Source organism: Octopus bimaculoides, chromosome 1, assembly GCF_001194135.2.
Source record: "Octopus bimaculoides isolate UCB-OBI-ISO-001 chromosome 1, ASM119413v2, whole genome shotgun sequence".
Classification (NCBI taxonomy): domain Eukaryota; kingdom Metazoa; phylum Mollusca; class Cephalopoda; order Octopoda; family Octopodidae; genus Octopus; species Octopus bimaculoides.
Genome location: NC_068981.1, coordinates 192,631,630 through 192,644,333, shown reverse-complemented (window position 1 = coordinate 192,644,333; position 12,704 = coordinate 192,631,630). Strand labels below are relative to the sequence as shown.

The 12,704-nt window shown below is 36.4% G+C and overlaps 1 protein-coding gene across 1 annotated transcript in view; it reads right to left on the bottom strand.

Moving 5' to 3' along the window:
* LOC106871613 (repressor of RNA polymerase III transcription MAF1 homolog) overlaps positions 1–3,201 on the bottom strand; it is a 23,742-nt gene extending 20,541 nt beyond the window's left edge. Inside the window, exon 1 of the mRNA XM_014918166.2 lies at positions 2,345–3,201. Within this exon, the coding sequence (XP_014773652.1) occupies positions 2,345–2,427 (83 nt within the window). The 5' untranslated portion in view covers positions 2,428–3,201. The remainder of the gene's footprint in view (positions 1–2,344) is intronic.
* Positions 3,202–12,704: the final 9,503 nt, after the last annotated feature.

The following is a 12,704-nucleotide window of genomic DNA, read 5'->3' as shown; positions in this document are numbered from 1 at the left end:
AATAATCTCAGAGGAAAGGACAAGGGTATAGGAAGTGTGCAGGGAAGGGGTACAGGTGCATGAAATCGAAATGCTTGGAAAACCTTTCACAGAATCGAAATTTCTGTTGAATGGAACAAAAATAGTAGACATAAAAAGGCGGCGAGCTGGCAGAAACGTTAGCACGCCGGGCGAAATGCTTAGCGGTATTTCGTCTGCCGTTCCGTTCTGAGTTCAAATTCCGCCGAGGTCGACTTTGCCTTTCATCCTTTCGGGGTCGATAAATTAAGTACCAGTTACGCACTGGGGATCGATGTAACCGACTTAATCCCCTTGTCTATCCTTGTTTGTCCCCTCTATGTTTAGCCCCCTGTGAGCAATAAAATATGGAAGGATAGCTATTCCAAAGAGAAAGTTCCTTGACCGTTTCAATGAAATCCAAAGCGTTATGGCATGTATTAAGAATAGTTGTGCTGTTCATGCCTTTCTTAGAGGTATTTTGTAAAATGTTGTGCGCGTATTATTTGTTTCGGTTGAAAGTTACAAAAGTGACTCAAGTTTCGTGCATGGCACTTGATAATTTGTGTCTCCCGATTAAAAAGAATATATACGTGTGTATGTACATATATAATACATGTATTCATGTACAGAATTGCAAATACCTGGTTTGTTCGTTCAACCAAAGCTATGCATGTATGTATGTATTAGCTAGCCATGGTAGGGCATAAATGGATAAATCGAGCAAAGGAAATAATAACAGACAAGCAACAGCAACAACTCGTTTTATTATTATTGTTATTTGTTGTTATTAAGGCGGCGTGCTGGCAGAATCGTTAGCACGCCGAACCAAATGCTAAGCAGCATTTCGTCCGTCTTTACGTTGAGTTCAAATTCCACCGAGATCGACTTTGCCTTTCATCTTTTCGGGGTCGATAAAACAAGTACCAGTTGAACACTGAGGTCGGTGTAATTGACTTATCCCTTTCCACGATATTGCTGGCCTTGTGCTAAAATTTGAAATTATTATTACAATTATTCGAGCTGGCAGAGCCGTTAGAATGCCGAACAAAATGCTTAGGGCATTTCGTCCGATTTACGTTCTGAGTTCAAATTCCGCCGCGGAATAAGTAACAGTTGATTACTGGGAGTCGATGTAATCGACTTATACCCCCCCCCCGAAATTACAGGCCTTGTGCCTATTAGTAGAAAGGATTATTATTATTATTATTATTATTATTAAGGCGGCGAGCTGGCAGGAGAGTTAGTACACCGCTTAGAGGCACTTAGTCTTTACGATCTGAGTTCAAACTCCGTTGCGGTCGACTTCGCCTTTCATCTTTCGCGGTCGATAAAATAAGTAGCAGTAGAGCACTGGGGTTCGATGTAATCGATTTGTCCCCTCCCCCAAATTTCAGGCCTTGTGCCTTTAGTAGAAATAATTATTATTTAGGCAAACATTTTTGTAAAAACTCCGTTTTATAAATGACACCATACCCCGACGATCCATTAAACACACAAAATAATAACAAATCCAATCTATAGCACAACACAAAATACATTAGGCTATACCATTCAACATATATCTGAAGGATTAAAATCCAGTTTCCATAAGAAATAAAACGACAGAAGGAGAGAGGGGGAAAAAAACAAAACTATCTTAACATTCGCTTCATTAGTCAGAGATAATTAAATGTTAATTCTTTCAAGTTAACTCACTGAAACAGAATGTAAAAATATCGTTATATTTCCATGGTTTTAAATGAGTCATCATACATTGGTAATGTCTTTGATAAAGTATGAACACCTCAACATCTCTATTTTTTTTACCTCTTTCTTCTATGAATGTGAAGGAGGCAACAAATTAATATACTGGACGTGTTTTGTTATATTTTATGTATTTTGTAATATTTCTGTTTTATTAAATTTAGTGTTACATTTTCTGTTTTTCTTATAGTTTGTTTAAGTGGGTCATGAAGGTTGTATTTATAAACAAGTTTGATGTTTACTCGAGTTTTTACATCGAAAAAAGAGGAGTTGCTGTAGCTGTCGTAACTATTATTGTTTTCGTATAGCAATGATGGATAGCTTATATATACATACATATAAATATGCTTACACGTATACACACCTCTTTCCTATAAAACTGAATCTAAAATTAGATTCGATTATTCAAGTTATTTCATGTTCACTCCTTAGACCCCAATTCCGTCTTCTTCTATCAAAACTAAATGAAATTCCATTGAAAGCTGTAGTTAATTGTTTCCATAGTCACATACTAACAGAATACTCTGGTTCTTAAAGTACAAAACGTTACAAACAAACAGCCATACAAGAAGTTAAATATGTAGAGACACAACAAACTTACCTTCCATCTATTTGACAATTCTCCTGGGTCATCGACAGTTTGGAAGTGATCGCCTCAAATTTGGAATTATCCAAAAGCTTCATGTTGAATTACTGTTTAGTAAAATCCGGTTTTATTTATACGTTATGTAACGAGAGCAGATTTAAACAGAAATTAATCCAGCGATAAAGACGTCGATGAAAATATCTGCGATGTATATAGAGAGAGAGATTGTTGTTTAGTGGCGCCAAACAAGTGAAAAATGCTATGATACTGTTGATGAGAAGTGGCAGAATATGGCAGTTTTGCTGTTATAACTGAGATTTCCAAAAGAAAATATATAGTCTGTAATGTTCCTTATTTAAACTTCAATAACATATACTTATGGTGTTTACACAACTAGATTGATTTTCAGAAAATGCTCGCCGAAGTGTTGCAATTTTCGTGAGTTTTTGTTTATCGTAAACAGAGCAAGAAGGATGCCGTGATAAAGATGACATGAGTGAGTGAAGTTGTGTGTTCAACAATAGCATGATCGACAAACAGGTTGAAAATAAAAATATTATTATATTGAAATGGTGGAGCAGATAGATCAGTGATTGATGTTGGTAGATTCCACAGAATGTCACTTACAAAATATAAACAGAACACTTGCTGGAATTATCTTGTCTGGCAGAAAACTACTCTCAGAAACTACAGTCAATATACACACATATATATAGTAGCAGTTTCAGAGGTTGTCCCTTGATCAAACAGAAACCATATACTTCAAGCTATTTCCAAATAACAGTCGTTAAGAAAGCCACAACTTAAACTTGCAAAGACGGTTACACCGCCATTAGAGTGAACAGATTAATATTACCCAGAATTCCTAGTGTCGCCTTTACAATGAAAACAAAACTAGAATCGTTCGATCCCGTTATTTTCCGTTATTTCCCGTTTCTTGTTTTTCTTTCTTTTTCTGCTTTAACCGATTATGCTATATTAATGAATTAAGTTAATTGAATATTGTTCGTTATGATAATAATTTACACCTATAAGGAACATTTTATATAATTATATATGTATATATATATCCTTACTAATTAAACACAAAATACTTCCGAATTAGAGCTTACATACCTAATGTATTAATTACAAAATAATAAAGTAAAAGTGAAAATACTTGAGATTTTTCCAAACAAAAAAATGATGTTGCTCATATATTTCGTTGAATAACTAGATTTATTACTCATATTTGTTTCAAACTAGAAACACATGCAAAACCAAATTAAATTCAACACCAAAGAAGAATATTATATTTCGTATTAAAATTTTTCGAAGTACAAAATCGTAAATCGAAGATGCTTTGTATTTGGACAATTTCTTTAAGGTCCTTATATGGAAACTATGTCACTGGTTAGGAATTCTTGGAATTGAAGGTCCCTAGACGAGAATAATAATAATTCTTTAAATTTTGGCACAAGACCGGCAATTTTAGGGGAGGGGGCTAGTCGATTACATCGATTCCAGTGCTTGAGTGTTACTTCCATATATCGACCCCGAAAAAAATGAAAGGCAAAATTGACCTCGGCGGAATGTGAACTCAGAACATAAAGAGTCGGAAGAAATGTTGCTGAGCATTTTGTTCGACGCATTAAAGATTCTACCAGTTCACCACCTTAATAACTATCTCTGATTTAGCTACAACGCCAGCAGTTTTTAGGGTGGGGTGGGGTAAGTCGATTACATCGACCTCTGTGCTTAACTGGTACTTTATTTTATCGACCCCGAAAGGATGAAAGGCAAAGTTGACCTCGGTGGAATCTGAACTCAGACTTCAAGAACCGGATCAAATGTAGGAAGGCATTTTCCCGACGCTCTAACGATTCTGAATACTTTATTAATCACAAGAGTTGACAAGAAGATCAAAGAAGATACACTGTGGAATTGCATATAAAAAATGTTTTAAAAAGGATACTAACGAAAAGAAAGAAAAAATTATTATTTCGACACAGAAGATAGTTATCTATACTTTGGTTTCGTCATCGTAATAATGTGGTAAAATTTATCATTCAGGCTCCAAGTTACCAGATCATTTAAGGACCAAAATAAGAGATAATTTTTTATAATATTATGCTCACGCATTTATTGATAAATTTTGTGCCCACCTTTCCAGATTATAATAGTAATATTTATGCTTCCTTTATTAACCACAAGGATTAAGAAATTGAAGCAATTGATAATAAAATTAATATCAGCAAAATCTATTGTATAAAAGTAAAATTTAAATTACTTTACGAAAAAAAAAAAAAAAAATTCAACGCAGTTATCTCCCTTCCAAACCAATTCTTGTTTTCCTGTTCTTCAACCCTAAGTCAGACCGAATACAGGACACTGATAAAATATTGCCAAACATGAACACCTTGCCTTTTACTTAAACAGGCTTTTTTGGAGTTGCTCTTGATTATAAAGTACCACTTTTACTTTGTCAAACAGTAGATGGTACTAGATTCTTTGAGTGACCGCAAAACAATTTTATTTTAGATGCAATGCTGTTTGTTTCAGATGATATTTTGGATGTAATTACAGAATGTGTTGTTTATTTTTATTTTGTTTTTGTTGTTGATGATACATTTGCGTTGTTTATTTTAGTTGTCGAATTTTGGGGGAGGGGAGGGCGGGGGTATTTTTCGTTATTTGGTTTTTCAAGCATTTGGACTGCGGATATTCTGGGACACCAATTGAATTATATTTCGCTGCTGTTGTTTACCTTATAAAAATGAACAACACCAAAAAATTCGATGACAACGTAAAGAACATGAAAAATAATTCTAAATTCACCCAAAAATATTCCCTAGGACAACCGAGCTGACCTCAGAATGACAGAAACAAAAAAAACAAAAAACAAATTCCTCTGCAGAAATAATTTTGTTGTTTTGGTGGGGCGGGGGAGTCTTTTATCTTTTAGTTGGCTCTGTCATTAGACTGCGGCCATGCTGGGGCAACGTCCTGAAGAATTTTATAGTCAAACGAATCAACCCCAGTACTTATATTTTATTTATTTATTTATTTATTTGAAGTCTGGTACTTATACGATCGCTAAGTTGCGTGGACGTAAATATACCAACACCGGTTGTCAAGTTGTACAAAGATACACACACACACACACGACAGGCTTCCATCTACTAAATACCTTGACACGGGATTTAGTAAAAGACGCTTGCCCAAGATGCCACGCAATGGAACTGAACTCGGAAACATATCGTTGGGAAGCAAACTTCTTTATTTCATGAGATTTGCCACAAGAGCAGTACATAGATTGATGCAGAAGCAATGCGGGCTGGACAGTAACACAAATGAGATGAAATGATAAACAAAATAATGATATTGATGAGAGGAGCAACGACGCCCGCCGATCGATGCCCCTCGAGAACACTGTTCTTTTTTTCATTCTTCTTTTTTTTTTAAACAAAAAACACAAATGAGGTAATAAATCTCTTATAGTAACTTAAATTGAGGCGCTAAGCCTCATTATCAATCATCCCCGATCAGATACCTTGCCGCTTGCATGCAATCCTGCAGCAGCAGGTCGGGGACCCAGGAAAGAAATTTATACTCCTCCTTAGAGAAGGAATGTTTCCATAATATATTTTACTGACAGTTTTGCCATCACACAAATTGATATCAGCTATAGTTTGACAATGTGAAAGTGATATGTTTTAATGGAAGACCAGTTATGTTTTCTTCGTTGCATATTTCAAGTTAGCTTTCTACTTCTTGAATTGAATATACTAAGAGCAACTTCAGTGTTTTTCCAAGTGGATGGCGTCTCTGGATTATATAATTAATTCTATTTTCCTACACTGGTAAATATACGACTGTTACGATTATTTCTTCACTACATTGGTATGGTGAAGACTTTCCATCCTTGATAAGTTCAGATGACGACCAACACATGTTCAAAATTATGTGGGAGAGAGCAAAAGAGTCGAAGACTGTAGCGCCCCAAATCAGGCACCTACCTCTAACACAGGGACATAGGGTAAGATCATCTGATCTCTTTCCATCACTTCTGCATATACAAGCGTAGCCAGTGAGGGCAGTCCGCCCCGGGCTGCACTTTTAAAGGGGCACTGTAGGCAATATGTGTTTTTTGTGGTGTCAGGGGGCGGCAAACAGTCTAGCTACGCTAGTGTCTGGATAACCTCAACAGCTCCAGAACTGAGGGGATATTAATCTGAGCCAGGGCCCGCTTAATGATTAGGTTTAACTCGGTGTGACGAGTGGAGCGACGGCATTTAGGTGGCAAGACAGACCGTGAAGACCTGTGGGGTCGAGAGAACCACTACAGCAACATTTCAGTCTCCTACAGACGTCAGTTCCCACTTTGAGTGCTATGGAGATGCGGAGTTTATCTAGACTGGGTAGACCCCCAATGTTGGCCACAGGCAGGGCATCAATCCAGTACCCCGAGTAGCAATTATATATTTGCTCTGTTGGCAAGGATCAAGTTTATTATCCATGATCAAGTGAGTATGGAAACAGAGAGTATGGGACAATCGTCGTTTAGGTGCCACCTTCAACTCTCTCCTTGATCAGTCTGATCAATTTTCAAGGTGTCGCTTACTTTCAAGCGAGTGCAAAATTCTCGGAGTACTGAATTGATGTCCTGCCTGTAGCTAACATTGGGGTGGGGGATCTACTCAGTCTAGATTGAACCCCGCATCTCTATCGCACTCAAAATGAGAGCTGACGTCTGTAGGGGACTGAAATACCACTGTAGTAGGCCCCTGGACCCCACAAGTCTTCACGGTCTGTCTTGCTGCCTAAATGCTGGTCGCTTCGCTCATCACACCGAGTTAAACCTCATCATTAAGCGGGCCCTGGCTCGGATTAATATCCCCTCAGTTCTGGAGCCGTCGGGGTTATCCAGAAGTGATGGAAAGAGACCAGATGATGTTACTCTCTGTCACTGGGTTAGAGGTAGGTGCCTGAATTGGGGCGCTACAGTCTTCGACTCTTTTGCTCTCTCCCACATCCTGGATGCTGCAGTTAATGGGAGGGTCACTGCTTCCATAAGCGAACGGAAGAAAACCGTGAAGTATCGGGACCTGACAGTGAACTATCTCTTCTAGCCTGTCACGTTTGAGACGTTCGGAGGGACTGGGCCACTAACCACAAAGTTCTTGTCATCGTTGTCAGCTCGCCTTATCGAGGTGTCAGGTGAGGCCCGTGAGGGCGCTCGGTTCTCCCAACGTCTTAGCCTCGCCGTCGCCCGTGGTAATGCTGCGAGCGTGCTGGCTTACTTCAATGGGTTCCGTTAAACCTTGTGGCGTGCGATTGGTACAGCATTATTTTATTTTATGTTTCTCTTTCTGTCCCACAATACAGTTTTAGCAGAGAGATTTGGAAGGATTAGAAGAAAGTTCTCCGGTAATTTTATTTCATGTAAATAAATGTTTACATTAATTTAAGAATTTACCAGCAAAATCTTATAAAATGACAATGTTCTAAAAGATGTACATGTTTATATGTTATTTATTAAAATAAAGAATAAACAACTCATTTACTACAAAAAATAAATAAATAACAATTCAAATTGATTACAAATACAGGACAATGTTAAATCTCTTGACATATGAGTGCGATCTAAAAGGAACATGAATGTAGAAACTAATCCAGTGTAATTTGAGGAAAGAAAAGCAATGCATTTAGGTTTTCGTGAGGGCGACATAGAATAAATTTAAACAATAAGCCTCTGTTGTACCAGTAGAAAGGACAAACGTATTTGGTAAGTAAATGAGATTTAGATTTAATGTCGACGTTAATGGAATAAGGGCCCCAAAACTAATTCAAAATGCATGACAGAGATTCCCAGGATAACTTTGTTGTTGACCAGCTCCGGACAAAGGTGTTTTAGCTGTGATCGTCTTTTATTCTTACACATGAGAAACTACAATAATCTATTGAGTCTTTCCGTCTTTTAAGGTAATGGAAGTGATTTGAAAGCTTTTGCTACTGTTTCTAGCAGGTCAGGAAACCGTATAGGAGTTCATTCGTTGGTTTGTCAAAATATTCTAAATTTCTGCAGGTAAACGTCTAGAATATATTTGAACATTTGTTGAGACGCTGTGATGTTTATAATGTTCACGTTCGAATTCAACAGCTTGGCATGAGCAATCTCTTCGCAATTTGATCCAAGGTAAACTTGGATATAATTATGTTATTGGCTGTCCCACTTACATCTCTTGCAAACTGTGTAACCATTAGACGGACTGAAACAGTTCATTGTACTCACATTTCATTATATTTTCTGTTCAATTTACCATCTTATTTTCTTGTAATCCTGCCAAAAAATATATTTTTAGACATAAACTGTGATGCAAGACCACTATTCTTCATGCATACTTACATTCATGAAGATTTTACAATCTATTAAATAACGGTAAAGCACCACCGTTTGTTGACTCATTTTCCTCGATATTCACAATAACAAACCAAGATCTTATTTCAACGTCTCACTTTTCGGTTTGTGAGGTCGCTTTACATTTAGATCTTGTAACACCAGCGAGCATAGAAAATGGCAATATAATGACTCTCCATACCCTATCTGTCTCTATCTCTTCTCACCTTCCTCTTATTACTGTTCTTTCCCCTTTCTCTTTCTTACTCTATATGTCTGCTTTTCCACGTCTAGTCAACGCTTCATTCTTCGTGCTCTAGTTTATCACATCAATTTTACTCGGAAGTACGCTGTGGTTTTGATTTTTATTTACTGTTAGGACCTGAATTCTTTTTTTATTTTTAATTTACTTCTGTACAAGAGCATGTTTGCTTTCGTCTTTTTTTTTTCTTTTAATTTTATGAGCGTCCGTTGTGAATCATATTTTCGTTCCTTTTTAGAAAAAAAAAAAAAAAAAAAACGGAATAGAAATTTCGGCGAGGAAACCGTTAGTATCGATTTGAAAAGAAAAAAGGAAATGATAATTTGAGAAGGTGGAAAAAGAAAGAAAAAATAACGGCCCTGATACAATATAGTGAAAATAAGTAATTCAAAGAATGCTTTTTCACATTCTACCCAACCCAAACCCCATTTCTTTCCTTCTCCTTCATCTCCACTCATCTAACCCTTATTCCTTCAGCCTTCAATTACTTTATTATCCTTTCACAGTTAAACACTGGAATTCTGGACAGCTACTGGGTTGCATCAACAACATTGATATTGAAAAACTTGGTAATAACATTTTATAGACAGCCATCTCTCATTTCCAATCAAGGCCACTACTTCTCTTCTTTCGATTCTTTTATGAGTTTCCCATTTCAGTATACTTATACGAGTGTGCTTCATGCCTCGACGTTGTTTCCTCGTAACTCTCAGAAAAACGGGTATTTTTTAATGAAATTTTCTATAAATATTCTTTGGTTGATGTAGATTACGATTATATTGGAATTTAATGTGGGGAAAAAAATTGGTGAGCACGCATACATACTGACACACATCATATATAGATAGATGTTTGGAATGGTACAAAAGTACCAACCTGACATTGTATTATTGTATTCAAGAGAAAGCTACTCAAATAAAGGATTCACATACTAATACATTACACTGCCTGACCAACAGAGACAATGTCACTTCATTCTGAAGCTACAATAGCCTCCTTGTCCTCAGAGTTAGTTTATTTCATACTGCCACACTACCACCACTTTAAACACTTTTTCTTCTCATCAACTGTGTTCCCCCCTAACTCTTACAGCCATTAATCACCGTACTCAATCCTTCTTCCCCTCTATCGTCTGGAATTCCCTCTCAATGAAAGTTTTTCCTACAGGTATTCAAAAAGAACATCTCTAAGAAATGTTACATCAACGTTATCAGTCTGAAGACCCTGCTAATATCTCAGGCACTTCAAAGCCCCTTCAAAGGTCACAGCTGCAGCTCCTTACTTCATCACTCATCATATTTACTCATCCCAATCATGCAAGAATCGAAAAAATTAATATAAAATGATGATGATCTTCACTTTAAGTTAACTTAATTCCTAATGTCTATAATTTTCCTCAATATTTCAGAACTGTTAGCATGCCAGCATGGAAAGCGGACGTTAAACAATGATGATGATGATGATATATATATATATATATATATGCACACACGATGGGCTTCTTTTAGTTTCTATCTAGCAAATCCACCCACAAGGCTATAGTAATAGACACTTGCCCAAGGTGCCATGCAGTGGGACTGATCCCAGAACCATGTGGTTGGAAAGCAAACCTCTTTTCACTACGCCTTATCAGTTCCTGTCAAACCATCCAACCCATGCCAGCACGGAAAACAGATGTTAAATGATGATGTTGGTGATAATGATGAAGTAGAGATATCTATCCACGAGATAGATCCCAACATGACTGCCCCTACATATATCTGTTCAATAAGAGATGACTTTAACAACAACACCGGTATTAATCTACAGTTGGTTGCTTTAGGAAGTCAGCTTTCTTGTAATCATTCCTTCCTTTTTTTCTAGTATATTATTATCTAGTGAACTGGCAGAACCATTATTACACTGGACAAAATGCTCAGCAGCATTTCATCTTCGTGTTCTGCGTTCAAATTCTGCTGAAGTCGACTTTGCCTTTTATCTTTTTGAGGTTGATAAAATAAATACTGGCTGAGCACAGGGGTCAGTGTAATCAACTTAGCCCCTCCCCACGAAATACTGGCCTTATGCTAAAATTTGGAACCAATATTCTTAGTTGACTTTTATTGGGATATAACACATATGTATATGATACATATATAATATAAAACAACATTAAAAATATAAATCCAAAACTGGGTAAAAAAAAATAGAAAAAGCGAAAGAAAATGAAAAACATCAATTCAACAAAACCAATGTTATATCTAGAGCTAAGTTATCAAGTAAATTCATCAATTTTTTTTTTTAACGGTTGAGTAAAGTTTAGTAAATTTTTGACTCCTATTTCTAGCAATATGAGCAACCATAAAATGACAAGTTAGCTAGAAATTATACTGCTTTCAATTTTTTACGATTTGAATTTCAAAGTTGTCTCCCTTTACATAGAATTTTCATTAACAATTTCTCTTTTCAATATGGATATCATTTTAGTTTATTACAATAGAATGAGGTGGGTGGGTGGAAATTCATTACCTTAAGCCTTTTAGCCTGTCTCCTACTTAACTAAGCATCTCAAATTGATCAAGTTTACAAACTTGCGTAGCATAAAACAAAAACACATCGAAAATCTTCAATTCCCTCCAAGTCATCTGTCCCACTTTTTTTTTTAATTCTGTATCTAGATGACGTCCCCAACATCTCATCAAAACATGTATACAGCCTCATATTTAGACGAAATGACAGCCACATCTTATTGGTCATCCTCATTCACAGCTGCTTCAGTATACCAATTCCCTCATCAGCCACATAAAAACCTGTTTCTTAAACAATTCTACCATTTTGCTCTTTTTATTCATAAACTGCAATAAACCATCACAGCTACGAACAAACAGAGAGAAAAGACAACAACAACACATGTAGGTGTTATATACACTTTTATGAAATACACAATACATGAGGAGGAATTACAGACAACATTGTTACATTTACGGCACATGAAGAAGACAAAACATACTTTGAGTATTCATAAGCACCACATTTGGTCAACACAAAGATTAATATACAAACAATACATTCAATCCATCGTGGATTTTGCCAGTTTTGTCTGGGTACCGCCATTAGGGCGGAGGTAAAGGACATGGACCGCACCCCCTTTCGGTTTTCTTCTTTTGGGGGTTTTTTTCTACAGAAACCCACCTTTTCGGCTGCGAAGATTCTGAATGTGCAAAAAAAAATCGGCATTTCAAAAATTACTTTTTTTGCACACACACACACACACGACAACTAAATGACATTTTTAAAAATATTTTCTTTTTGGTAATTCGAATTTAGAAAGTGGATCTTCGGTTTGGCTGTTGTTTCTAGCTTGTCGGACTTTCCGGTTGGAGCGTACTTAAAAACTTGAAGATTTTGAAAACGCCAAAAACGCGTTTTCAAAATTTTAATTTCCCCCCTCTCCACTCCTCTGGCAAAGAAAAAAAAAGGGGGTGGGGGAAATTAAAATTTTGAATACGTGATTCGTCGTTTAGCTGCTGTTTCTAGCATGTCGAGTTTTCTATTTAGATACTTTTTACGTCTGCTATTTTAGTAGGAAAGGAGGGGTGTTTATTTATATTTTTGAAAAATTGAAATTTTACAAATTTTTTTTTATCAGAATCATATTTTTCTACGTATTTAGCCAACAAAAATTTCTAAGAAATGTGAAAAATTGGTGGGGGGGGGAGTAAAATTTTGAAATACCGATTTTTTTTTTTTTTTTT